This window comes from Gobius niger, assembly GCF_951799975.1.
Source record: "Gobius niger genome assembly, chromosome: 9".
NCBI lineage: Eukaryota > Metazoa > Chordata > Actinopteri > Gobiiformes > Gobiidae > Gobius > Gobius niger.
In genome coordinates, this window is record NC_136860.1 from 432,984 (window position 1) to 447,093 (window position 14,110).

At 51.9% G+C, this 14,110-nt stretch overlaps 1 protein-coding gene across 1 annotated transcript in view; it reads left to right on the forward strand.

The window, feature by feature from the left end:
• Positions 1 to 14,110, forward strand: part of LOC306968375 (titin-like) — a gene marked incomplete at its 3' end in the record, with an annotated part of 138,214 nt that overhangs the window by 43,839 nt on the left and 80,265 nt on the right. The window contains exons 28-39 of the mRNA XM_079563719.1: positions 121 to 381; positions 449 to 712; positions 1,429 to 1,693; positions 2,468 to 2,532; positions 2,778 to 3,038; positions 7,003 to 7,263; positions 8,134 to 8,275; positions 8,371 to 8,539; positions 9,039 to 9,270; positions 9,338 to 9,622; positions 11,284 to 11,403; positions 11,592 to 11,780. Coding sequence (XP_079419845.1) covers positions 121 to 381; positions 449 to 712; positions 1,429 to 1,693; positions 2,468 to 2,532; positions 2,778 to 3,038; positions 7,003 to 7,263; positions 8,134 to 8,275; positions 8,371 to 8,539; positions 9,039 to 9,270; positions 9,338 to 9,622; positions 11,284 to 11,403; positions 11,592 to 11,780 — 2,514 coding nt within the window. The remainder of the gene's footprint in view (positions 1 to 120; positions 382 to 448; positions 713 to 1,428; positions 1,694 to 2,467; positions 2,533 to 2,777; positions 3,039 to 7,002; positions 7,264 to 8,133; positions 8,276 to 8,370; positions 8,540 to 9,038; positions 9,271 to 9,337; positions 9,623 to 11,283; positions 11,404 to 11,591; positions 11,781 to 14,110) is intronic.

Consider the following 14,110-nt stretch of genomic DNA (forward strand, 5'->3'; position numbering starts at 1 on the left):
GGGGGCGCTGTAGAGGGTCCATGAGGGGGTGGTGTAGTGATGATGCTCCCAATGAGGCGGATGAACTGGCACTATAAAGAAGCCCCTGTGACCTGGTGTTTTCGGCTCTCTCTCCTGTAGGTGGCGCTATAAAGAAGCCCCTGCGGGACCTGGTGGTGGCCGACTCGCAGACCTCGGTGCTGGAGTGTGAAGTGGCGAACCCGGCGTCTCAGGGTCAGTGGTTCAAAGACGGTCAGCCCGTGGACTTCAGCGAGAACGTCCAGAGCGAGACCAAAGGCACCGTCCGACGCCTGGTCATCAGCATCACCAAGGCCACGGACATCGGGGAGTACTCCTACCAGGTGGCCACCTCCAAGACGGCCGCCACGCTCAGGGTCGAGGGTGAGTCCTGCTCTCACAGACGAGAACATGAAGCTCTCCATGTTCTAACCCTGGTGTCCTCCTGCAGCGGTGAAGGTGAAGAAGACGCTGAGGAACCTGACGGTGGTGCAGACGCAGGAGGCCGTGTTCAGTCTGGAGCTGACTCACGAGAACGTGCGCGGCGCCCAGTGGATCAAGAACGGCGTGGAGCTGACGCCCGGAGACAAATACGCCATCACCATAGAGGGCGCTGTTCACACGCTCAAGATCAACAACTGCACCAGCCACGACGAGTCCGTGTACTCCTTCAAACTGGGCAAGCTGTCGGCCAACGCCCGCCTCAACGTGGAGAGTGAGTCCGACACGAAACACGGGCTTACACCTGCGTCTGGACCGGGTTACACCTGCGTCTGGACCGGGTTACACCTGCGTCTGGACCGGGTTACACCTGCGTCTGGACCGGGTTACACCTGCGTCTGGACCGGGTTTACACCTGCGTCTGGACCGGGTTACACCTGCGTCTGGACCGGGTTTACACCTGCGTCTGGACCGGGTTTACACCTGCGTCTGGACCGGGTTACACCTGCGTCTGGACCGGGTTACACCTGCGTCTGGACCGGGTTACACCTGCGTCTGGACCGGGTTACACCTGCGTCTGGACCGGGTTTACACCTGCGTCTGGACCGGGTTACACCTGCGTCTGGACCGGGTTACACCTGCGTCTGGACCGGGTTACACCTGCGTCTGGACCGGGTTACACCTGCGTCTGGACCGGGTTACACCTGCGTCTGGACCGGGTTACACCTGCGTCTGGACCGGGTTACACCTGCGTCTGGACCGGGTTACACCTGCGTCTGGACCGGGTTACACCTGCGTCTGGACCGGGTTACACCTGCGTCTGGACCGGGTTACACCTGAGCAGATGATCCGACATGTTTCAGTCATTTTAACATTTAGATTTGAATGTTTAGATGTTTGTCTCTTTCTGGCTGAAGTTTAGGGAAACACTAAAGTCTGTGTATTCAGTGGGTCTGACCTTCACTAACCCTCGCTCCTCCTCCCGTGCAGCCATTAAGATCACGAAGAAGCCGAAGGACGTGACGTCGCTGCTAGGGGGCGCCGCGGTGTTCGAGATGAGCCTGTCTGAGGACGACATCCCGGTCAAGTGGATGTTCAAGAACACGGAGCTGAAGAACAGCGACGCCTTCAGGATCACGTCCGACAAGAAGAACCACAAGCTCATCGTGCAGGACGTGGACAACAGCAAAGAGGGCGAGTACATGGCTGTGGCGGGACATCTGCACGCCTCAGCCAGGCTCACTGTGGAGTGTAAGTACTGCAGATACTACTACAATACTACTACAATACTATAATACTACTACAACACTATAATGCTACTGCAGATACTACTACAATACTACTACAATACTATAATACTACTACAACACTAACAACAGCAAAGAGGGCGAGTACATGGCTGTGGCGGGACATCTGCACGCCTCAGCCAGGCTCACTGTGGAGTGTAAGTACTGCAGATACTACTACAATACTACTACAGATACTACTACAGATACTGCTACAATACTACAATACTACTACAGATACTGCTACAATACTATAATACTACTACAGATACTGCTACAATACTACAATACTACTACAGATACTGCTACAATACTATAATACTACTACAGATACTGCTACAATACTACAATACTACTACAGATACTGCTACAATACTATAATACTACTACAGATACTGCTACAATACTACAATACTACTACAGATACTGCTACAATACTACAGATACTACTACAGATACTGCTACAATACTATAATACTACTACAGATACTGCTACAATACTACAATACTACTACAGATACTGCTACAATACTATAATACTACTACAGATACTATAATACTACTACAACACTAATAACAGCAAAGAGGGCGAGTACATGGCTGTGGCGGGACATCTGCACGCCTCAGCCAGACTCACTGTGGACTGTAAGTACTGCAGATACTACTACAATACTACTACAATACTATAATACTACTACAGATACTACTACAATACTATAATACTACTACAACACTAACAACAGCAAAGAGGGCGAGTACATGGCTGTGGCGGGACATCTGCACGCCTCAGACAGACTCACTGTGGAGTGTAAGTACTGCAGATACTACTACAATACTACTACAGATACTGCTACAACACTATAATGCTACTACAGATTCTATAACACTGAAGAGTTTGAACCCCCCCTCTGCCTTTATTAGTTTCTGTACCTGAGAGTGTTGTTGTCCCCGCAGTGTGTGACCTCTGCCCCCCCTCTCCCGCAGCCCTGCGTGTGACCCGCCCCCCCTCTGCCTTTATTAGTTTCTGTATTTGAGAGTGTTGTTGTCCCGCAGCCCTGCGTGTGACCCGCCCCCCGCGCCCCGTGGATGTGTTTGAGACGCAGTCGGCCGCTCTGGAGGTGGAGGTTTCTCACCTGAACGTCCCGTCTGTTTGGAAACGTGACGGCGTCGACCTGGAGATCAGCGAGAAGTTCCGGATCAGCAGCAGCGCCAAGTCCCACAGTCTGAGGATCATGAACGCCTCACGGGACGACTCCGGAGAATACAGCTTTATGTGCGGGAGCGACGCCGTGAGCGCCCGCGTCAACATCAAACGTAAGGACGCGACACGCAACACGCAACACAACACGCAACACAACACGCAACACAACACGCAACACCTACACTATACCAACACAGCACGCAACACAACACAACATGCAACACAACACGCAACACAACACGCAACACAACACGCAACACAACACGCAACACAACACGCCACGCAAAACAACACGCAACACCAACACAACACTACACCTACACTACACTACACCTCGCTAAAACCCCCACGACGACTCCGGAGAGCACACCTTTACCAGTGAGCGCCCAAGCAACACGAACGCATCAAGTAATGGAAATGTTGGAAGTTTTGTGGAAAAAATTAGACTCACACTTTAAAGACTCCACACTTTACAAGGTCCACACTTTACAGGGTCCTCACTTTACAGACTCACACTTTACAAGGTCCTCACTTTACAGACTCCACACTTTACAAGGTCCTCACTTTACAGACTCCACACTTTACAATGTCCTCACTTTACAGGGTCCTCACTTTACAGACTCACACTTTAAAGACACCACACTTTACAATGTCCTCACTTTACAGACTCCACACTTTACAAGGTCCTCACTTTACAGACTCCACACTTTACAAGGTCCTCACTTTACAGACTCCACACTTTACAAGGTCCTCACTTTACAGACTCCACACTTTACAAGGTCCTCACTTTACAGACTCCACACTTTACAATGTCCTCACTTTACAGGGTCCTCACTTTACAGACTCCACACTTTACAGGGTCCTCACTTTACAGACTCACACTTTAAAGACACCACACTTTACAATGTCCTCACTTTACAGACTCCTCACTTTACAATGTCCTCACTTTACAGGGTCCTCACTTTACAGACTCACACTTTAAAGACTCCACACTTTACAAGGTCCTCACTTTACAGACTCCTCACTTTACAATGTCCTCACTTTAAAGACTCCACACTTTACAGACTCACACTTTAAAGACACCACACTTTACAATGTCCTCACTTTACAGACTCCTCACTTTACAATGTCCTCACTTTACAGGGTCCTCACTTTACAGACTCCACACTTTACAAGGTCCTCACTTTACAGACTCCTCACTTTACAAGGTCCTCACTTTACAGACTCCTCACTTTACAATGTCCTCACTTTACAGGGTCCTCACTTTACAGACTCACACTTTACAAGGTCCTCACTTTACAGACTCCACACTTTACAAGGTCCTCACTTTACAGGGTCCTCACTTTACAGGGTCCTCACTTTACAGGGTCCTCACTTTACAGACTCACACTTTAAAGACACCACACTTTACAATGTCCTCACTTTACAGACTCCACACTTTACAAGGTCCTCACTTTACAGACTCCACACTTTACAAGGTCCTCACTTTACAGGGTCCTCACTTTACAGGGTCCTCACTTTACAGGGTCCTCACTTTAAAGACACCACACTTTACAATGTCCTCACTTTACAGACTCCACACTTTACAATGTCCTCACTTTACAGACTCCACACTTTACAAGGTCCTCACTTTACAGGGTCCTCACTTTACAGACTCACACTTTACAAGGTCCTCACTTTACAGACTCCTCACTTTACAGACTCCACACTTTACAAGGTCCTCACTTTAATGACTCCTCACTTTACAAGGTCCTCACTTTACAGACTCCACACTTTACAGGGTCCTCACTTTACAGGGTCCTCACTTTAAAGACTCCACACTTTACAAGGTCCTCACTTTACAGACTCCTCACTTTACAGACTCCACACTTTACAAGGTCCTCACTTTAATGACTCCTCACTTTAAAGGCTTCACACTTTACAGGGTCCTCACTTTACAGGGTCCTCACTTTACAGACTCCTCACTTTACAGGGTCCTTACTTTACAGACTCCACACTTTACAAGGTCCTCACTTTACAGGGTCCTCACTTTACAGACTCCACACTTTACAGACTCCTCACTTTACAGACTCCACACTTTACAAGGTCCTCACTTTAATGACTCCTCACTTTAAAGACTCCACACTTTACAGGGTCCACACTTTACAGACTCCACACTTTACAAGGTCCACACTTTACAAGGTCCTCACTTTACAGGGTCCTCACTTTACAGGGTCCTCACTTTACAGACTCCTCACTTTACAGGGTCCTCACTTTACAGACTCCACACTTTACAAGGTCCTCACTTTACAGACTCACACTTTACAGGGTCCACACTTTACAGACTCCACACTTTACAGACTCACACTTTACAGACTCCACACTTTAAAGACTCCACACTTTACAAGGTCCTCACTTTACAGACTCACACTTTACAGACTCCACACTTTAAAGACTCCACACTTTACAAGGTCCTCACTTTAATGACTCCTCACTTTACAGACTCACACTTTACAGACTCCACACTTTAAAGACTCCACACTTTACAAGGTCCTCACTTTAATGACTCCTCACTTTAAAGGCTTCACACTTTACAGGGTCCTCACTTTACAGACTCCACACTTTACAGCAGAGGTCATCAACCTTATTTCAGCTGAGGGCTACTTTAAGGCCATTAAGTTGTTCGAGGGCTACCAGTTAAAAACAAATCCTAAAGACTTAAACGTACACTGTTCACTTATAGGATATTGACCCCATATTATATTAAAATAGCTTTATTTTAAACTCATGCTGAGTCACAAGAACTGAAATAACTGTAATTTTAAGAATTAGATTCAAGAAAATGAAGTGTTTTTCACTTTAGAAAAAGTCCCAAGGGCTACTGGGTGCCCACGGGCACCACGTTGGTGACCCCTGCTTTATAGGGTCCTCACTTTACAGACTCCACACTTTACAAGGTCCTCACTTTAATGACTCCTCACTTTAAAGGCTTCACACTTTACAGGGTCCTCACTTTACAGGGTCCTCACTTTACAGACTCCTCACTTTACAGGGTCCTTACTTTACAGACTCCACACTTTACAAGGTCCTCACTTTACAGGGTCCTCACTTTACAGACTCCACACTTTACAGGGTCCACACTTTACAGACTCCACACTTTACAAGGTCCACACTTTACAAGGTCCTCACTTTACAGGGTCCTCACTTTACAGGGTCCTCACTTTACAGACTCCTCACTTTACAGGGTCCTCACTTTACAGACTCCACACTTTACAAGGTCCTCACTTTACAGACTCACACTTTACAGGGTCCACACTTTACAGACTCCACACTTTACAGACTCACACTTTACAGACTCCACACTTTAAAGACTCCACACTTTACAAGGTCCTCACTTTACAGACTCACACTTTACAGACTCCACACTTTAAAGACTCCACACTTTACAAGGTCCTCACTTTAATGACTCCTCACTTTACAGACTCACACTTTACAGACTCCACACTTTAAAGACTCCACACTTTACAAGGTCCTCACTTTAATGACTCCTCACTTTAAAGGCTTCACACTTTACAGGGTCCTCACTTTACAGACTCCACACTTTACAGCAGAGGTCATCAACCTTATTTCAGCTGAGGGCTACTTTAAGGCCATTAAGTTGTTCGAGGGCTACCAGTTAAAAACAAATCCTAAAGACTTAAACGTACACTGTTCACTTATAGGATATTGACCCCATATTATATTAAAATAGCTTTATTTTAAACTCATGCTGAGTCACAAGAACTGAAATAACTGTAATTTTAAGAATTAGATTCAAGAAAATGAAGTGTTTTTCACTTTAGAAAAAGTCCCAAGGGCTACTGGGTGCCCACGGGCACCACGTTGGTGACCCCTGCTTTATAGGGTCCTCACTATACAGACTCCACACTTTACAGGGTCCTCACTTTACAGACTCCACACTTTACAGGGTCCTCACTTTACAGACTCACACTTTACAGACTCCACTAGTTTTTTACAGATTTCTTGAACTAAACAGTGAGAGACATTTTCATAATCCTGAGTTTGTTCCAAAGCTAAACCCTCTCTTTGCCTCCGTAGCCATCGAGATCACGCAGCCGCTGACGGACATTAACGCTCAGGCCAAGGACAGCGTGACGTTCGAGGTGACGGTGAACGTGGAGAACGTGTCCTACAAGTGGCTGAAGAACGGCGTGGAGATCCGCAGCACCGACCGCTGCCAGGCGCGCTGCAAACAGCTGAGCCACACGCTCTGCATCCGCAACACGCACTTCGGAGACAACGCCGAGTACACCTTCTGCGCCGGCTCCGCCCACAGCAGCGCCAAGCTCTACGTGGAGGGTGAGCCTTTAAAAAGTCTCAGTCTGAAGGTGTGAGGCAGGTCGTTAGGACTTAGAACTACAACAGAGGGAGGGACTGAACCCAGCTGAACCTCCTTTTGGATGAGACACTTTGACTACAGAGTACAGATGAGGACTCGAGAACCTTCACTGAGTTCATCCTGGTTCTGGAAACCGTTTGTAAATGAGCTGCATCTGGATTCAGAGTGGATTCAAACTAAATACTTTGAGTAAAGAACTAGAGCTGCAGGTTCGACTGCAGTAAGAACCTCAAGAACCTCAGGAGGATCAGGTTCTTCTGCCTCAGGAGGATCAGGTTCTTCTGTCTCAGGAGGATCAGGTTCTTCTGTCTCAGGAGGATCAGGTTCTTCTGTCTCAGGAGGATCATGTTCTTCTGTCTCAGGAGGATCAGGTTCTTCTGTCTCAGGAGGAGCAGGTTCTTCTGTCTCAGGAGGATCAGGTTCTTCGGTCTCAGGAGGATCAGGTTCTTCTGTCTCTGTATTTGAGAGATAAATGTGATCGATCAGGAAGTGGAGCCTCTGGTCTCAGGTTCAGCTGCAGCAGAGAAACCCTTGTCTGAGTTTCCCTAAAGCAGATTGTAAAGTGTTTAGAGGTTACTCTGACTGTCGGGGACACTCCTCCAGAAGAGGGCGCTGTCCACATGAAAGTAGATTATTGTGTTTTGTTTCAGCAAGAATCTGTTGTTTAACCCACGTCTAAAAGTAACTTCCTCCACTTTATCACTTTAACAGTCTATGCATTTAAATAGATCCAAGTCTGTCCTGACTCGGGCCTGACTCTGACCTGACTCTGACCTGACTCTGACCTGACTCTGACCTGACTCGGGCCTGACTCGTGTCTGTTCTTGCAGCTCGTGTGGTGGAGTTCACCAAACAGCTGAAAGACCTGAAGATCACAGAGAAGAAACGCGCCACCTTTGAGTGCGAGGTCAACGAGCCGAACATCCAGGTGATGTGGATGAGGGACGGCCAGGAGATCGAGGCGTCCGACAGGTCAGTCCAGCCGAATGGAAACCGCCAGTGACCTGCAGCGTGTCCTTGGTTCTGACCCGTCTCCCCCCGCTCTCCCCCTCTCTCCCCCTCTGCAGATATAAGATGAGCTCTGATAAGTTCGTGCACCACCTGGTCCTCTCCTCCGTGAGGCTCTCCGACGCCGGCGAGTACACGGCTGTGGCGGGCGCCAGCATGAGCCAGGCCCGCCTCAGCGTGGAGGGCCGCGACGTCAAGATCTCCGAGCCCGCCGCACGAGAAGTCACCGTGAGTACCACAATCACAGAGAGTACCACACACACCAGAGAGTACCACACACAGAGATAGTACCACACACAGAGAGTACCACACACAGAGATAGTACCACACACAGAGAGTACCACACACAGAGAGAGTACCACACACACACTAGAGAGTACCACACACAGAGAGAGTACCACACACACACTAGAGAGTACCACAAAGGCGGGGTTAGAGGATAAAGGCGGGGTTAGAGGTTTAAGGCGGGGTTAGAGGTTTAAGGCGGGGTTAGAGGTTTAAGGCGGGGTTAGAGGATAAAGGCGGGGTTAGAGGTTTAAGGCGGGGTTAGAGGATAAAGGCGGGGTTAGAGGATAAAGGCGGGGTTAGAGGATAAAGGCGGGGTTAGAGGTTTAAGGCGGGGTTAGAGGATAAAGGCGGGGTTAGAGGTTAAAGGCGGGGTTAGAGGTTAAAGCTACACGTGGCGCTCCCCTCCCTGTTTACACCACGCCTGCGTCGCCCCCTGCAGGTGGTGGAGAAGCAGCGCGCTAACTTCGAGCTGGAGGTGAACGAGGACGACGTGGAGGGCCGCTGGTCTCGTAACGGCGTCCAGATCGACTTGGCGTCCGAGGAGCGCTTCAGCTACGTCACCATCCGCAAACTGCACCGCCTCACCATCGCCGAGACGTACCGGAGCGACGCCGGCGTCTACGCCTTCCACGCCGGCAAGAACAGCAGCGAGATGCGGCTGACCGTGAGACGTGAGTCACGTGACCTCCGCCCGAGCCCGCCCCTTCCTGTGTCTGACCCCTCCCTCTCTGTCTTTAGTCCCCGAGCCCCCGGAGGTCGTGCGTCACATGTCTCCTCTGGACGTGATGGCGGGGAAGCCCATCCGTTTCTCCGTGCGCGTGGGCGGTCTGCCGCCGCCGCAGGTCACATGGTACAGAGAGGGCGCCTCATTGGACCTCTCTGATAAAGTGAAGTTCCTCCACGACGCAGACGAGCACACGCTGCTGCTGCTGGACGTGGCTCCAGACGACTCTGGGCTGTACAGCGCTGAGGCTCGCAACGACTACGGCGAGGCCACGAGCTCCGCCCAGCTCACCGTCACAGGTACAAGCTCCGCCCAGCTCACCGTCACAGGTACAAGCTCCGCCCAGCTCACTGTCACAGGTACAAGCTCCGCCCAGCTCACTGTCACAGGTACAAGCTCCGCCCAGCTCACTGTCACAGGTACAAGCTCCGCCCAGCTCACCGTCACAGGTACAAGCTCCGCCCAGCTCACCGTCACAGGTACAAGCTCCGCCCAGCTCACTGTCACAGGTACAGGCTCCGCCCAGCTCACCGTCACAGGTACAAGCTCCGCCCAGCTCACTGTCACAGGTACAGGCTCCGCCCAGCTCACCGTCACAGGTACAGGCTCCGCCCAGCTCACTGTCACAGGTACAGGCTCCGCCCAGCTCACCGTCACAGGTACAAGCTCCGCCCAGCTCACCGTCACAGGTACAAGCTCCGCCCAGCTCACTGTCACAGGTACAAGCTCCGCCCAGCTCACTGTCACAGGTACAAGCTCCGCCCAGCTCACCGTCACAGGTACAAGCTCCGCCCAGATCACCGTCACAGGTACAAGCTCCGCCCAGCTCACCGTCACAGGTACAAGCTCCGCCCAGCTCACCGTCACAGGTACAAGCTCCGCCCAGCTCACCGTCACAGGTACAAGCTCCGCCCAGCTCACTGTCACAGGTACAAGCTCCGCCCAGCTCACCGTCACAGGTACGAGCTCCGCCCAGCTCACTGTCACAGGTACAAGCTCCGGTACTCTGGTACTCCGGTACTCTGGTACTCTGGTACTGCAGTACTCCAGTACTCTGTTACTCTATGTCAATGTCAATTTTATTTATAAAGCACATTTAAAAACAACCATAGTCGACCAAAGTGCTGTACAGGAACAGTAACAATAAGTACAATAAACACAATAAAAGTTAAACACAGGTCATATATAAAGGCACAAACTGTGTCTGGTCCACATGGAACCGAAGGCCAAGGCAAAAAGATGAGGTTTTTATTTGGTTTTAAACTCCTCAACAGACTGAGCCGGACTGGACGTCACTCAGGCAGTTTGTCAAGGTTGTTAAGGAGGTTTTACTGGTGTCGACTGTAATTGGCAAATATATTTGAATATCATCTGCAAAGCAGTGATAGGAAACATTATGCTTTTGGAAAATAGAACCCAGTGGCAACATATATAAGGCAAAGAGGATTGGACCCAAAATGGATCCCTGAGGGAGATCCATTTTCTAGTACTCTGGTACTCTGGTACTCCAGTACTCTAGTACTCTAGTACTCTAGTATTACTCTGACTTGAAAATCTTTTATTTCCGTCTGCCTCAGTGGCTTCTGGAGCTGCCATCTCAGCTGTGAGGTGCCGCAGGGCTCTGTTTAGGGTCCCCTATTGTTTTCATTATGTGTGCTCACCATATAACGGCCTGACGACCTGCAACTATATCAGCCTTTAAATACAGACACATCTCTGGACTCGCCCATATATGGCCATGTTTAAAAACAGTTAAGGGAAAAACAATTTGGAGAAAAATCAAAACTTTCTCTAATTATTCAAAAACCACTTTAACAAATGCTGAATTATGAAAATAGTTTCTACAAAATAAAGATACAGAGACATGGAGCAAAGTGGTTCAACAGCCCATAAATACATAATGAACAATGCTAACATGATGCTACATGACGTCTCTAACGGCGCGTGTGTCTCCCCTCAGCCCCCGTCCACACCGAGGCCGTGTCCCGGGTGTCCCCGCCCTCTCTGCTGGTCCCTCTCAGAGACCTGCTGGTGGCAGAGGGACGGGTCGCCACCTTCCAGTGCGCCGCCTTCGGAGACGGTCAGTTTATCCCTGTCTAACCTGGTCTAACCCGGTCTAACCCGGTCCAGCCCGGTCTAACCCGGTCCAGCCCGGTCTGACCCGGTCCAGCCCGGTCTGACCCGGTCTGACCCGGTCTGACCCGGTCCAGCCCGGTCTAACCCGGTCCAGCCCGGTCTAGCCCGGTCTAACCCCGCCCCTCTCCGCAGACCTCTCCGCCTCCTGGTTCCTGAACGCCCGTGAGCTCCGAGACTCGGCTGAGTTCCGAATGTCTCGCTCCGGAGAAACCTTCTACCTGAATCTGTCCAAGGTGCAGCTGGAGCACGAGGGCGAGTTCTCCTGCGTCCTGTCCAACGCCGCGGGCAGCGTGTCCACCGCCGCCACGCTCAACATCGACGGTGAGGCTCGGGGGGTCTCGGAGGTCAAAGGTCAACTCAGACCCCAGAAACCTCTGACATGTATATGTAATGATGTAATGTGATTTATGAGGACAGTTTAGGATGAGGCCGTGGGAAACCAGGGCGCTGAGTGGCTGCAGCGCCCCCTGGTGGAGAGCTTATGTATCATGTCTCCCCCGTGTGCAGGTGTGTTGTTTGCTCTTGTCGTCAGTAGGTTCGTCTCCTCGCTCCAAACGGAACCGAAACTCTGGAGTCAAACTCCGGCCATGACCTCAGGCCTGGTTCAGTCCCAAACAGGAGCCCACACTGGGACAGGTGGCCCGGTCTGACCCGGTCTGACCCGGTTTGACCCGGTCTGACCCGGTTTGACCCAGTCTGACCTACAGACGCTCAGGACTCGGGTCGGTCTCTGCTCTGAGGATCTTTTTACCTGGAGAGACTGTTTTCAAACGTCTTTTTTCCTCGACTCGTCCCTAAAGATGTGTCATCATGATGTCGCTCTGTCTCCCCCCCTGTCCTCCCCCCCTCCCCCTTCTCCCCCCTCCCTCGGTGGCTCTGTAACCGTGTGTATCTTCTCTGTCGTCAGTCCGCCTGGTCTCCTCCCCCCCTCCCCCTTCTCCCCCCTCCCTCGGTGGCTCTGTAACCGTGTGTATCTTCTCTGTCGTCAGTCCGCCTGGTCTCCTCCCCCCTCTCCCCCCTCTCCCCCCTGTCCCCCCTCCCTCGGTGGCTCTGTAACGTGTCTCTGTATCTTCTCTGTCGTCAGTCCGCCTGGTCTCCTCCCCCCCTCTCCCCCCTGTCCCCTGTCCCCCCTCCCTCGGTGGCTCTGTAACGTGTCTCTGTATCTTCTCTGTCGTCAGTCCGCCTGGTCTCCTCCCCCCTCCCCCCTGTCCCCCCTCCCTCGGTGGCTCTGTAACGTGTGTATCTTCTCTGTCGTCAGTCCGCCTGGTCTCCTCCCCCCTCTACCCCCTGTCCCCCCTCCCTCGGTGGCTCTGTAACGTGTGTATCTTCTCTGTCGTCAGTCCGCCTGGTCTCCCCCCTGTCCCCCCTCCCTCGGTGGCTCTGTAACATGTCTCTGTATCTTCTGTCGTCAGTCCGCCTGGTCTCCTCCCCCTCCTCCCCCCTGTCCCCCCTCCCTCGGTGGCTCTGTAACCGTGTGTATCTTCTCTGTCGTCAGTCCGCCTGGTCTCCCCCCTGTCCCCCCTGTCCCCCCTCCCTCGGTGGCTCTGTAACGTGTGTATCTGTATCTTCTGTCGTCAGTCCGCCTGGTCTCGTCTGACGTGTCCTGTGACTTTGGGACGTTTGCTCAGAGCGAGCGCTCCTTCAGCTCCTTCTCTGTGGAGCAGCAGAGCAGCTTCTCCTCCTCCGTGTCCTCCAGCTTCTCCTCCACGCTGGTCCACAGCAGCGTCAGCGAGAGGGGCGTGTTCTCCCCGGGCTCCGCCCCCCTGCTGCTCGCCGGCCCCCGGGACGTGTGCGTGTCTCCGGGGGACGAGGCCCGCTTCGAGTGCTCCTTCTCGGGCTTCGCGGCCGTGGAGTGGCTGCACAACGGGGCGGGGCTGGAGGCGGAGTCCGAGCGCGTCCGCACGTACGGCGCCGGGCCCGGCGTGGGGCTGGTCATCGCCACGGTGACGGAGAGCGACCAGGGCGAGTACCGCTGCACCGCCTCCAACGCCCACGGGACGAGCGCGGCGTCGGCCAGACTCACCCTGCAAGGTCAATGTCCCAAACGCTCAGATGGTCCACAGCATCACCTTCACCTCCTCCTCACCTGCTTCTCCTCCTCATGAGCCTGTCCCATCACCTCCTCATGAGCCTGTCCCATCACCTCCTCATGAGCCTGTCCCATCACCTCCTCATGAGCCTGTCCCATCACCTCCTCATGAGCCTGTCCCATCACCTCCTCTTCATCATCACCTCCTCATGAGCCTGTCCCATCACCTCCTCATGAGCCTGTCCCATCACCTCCTCTTCATCATCACCTCCTCTTGTCGCTCAGCTGCTCCTCATCCACACCACCATGACCGCTTCATCACCTCCATCAGCTTCACATTCTTCATCTCCTCCATCACGCTCCCCCGTCTTCATCCACTCCTCCGTTTCCTCAGCGTCCCGTCACCTCCTTCATGATCCTCCTTCAGCACAGCCCTCATCACCTCCGTCTGAAAGTTTCTCCTCCTCCAGGACCTGCTTCTCGTCTCCGTCGCTTCATGAACGTCCTGCTGCCGTCAGATCTAAACACTTATTAGCATTGTTAGCATGATTAGCATTATTAGGCTTTCGGACACATGGACAGTTGTATATTCATCTTTCAAACTGGGGATGTGTCGACACCA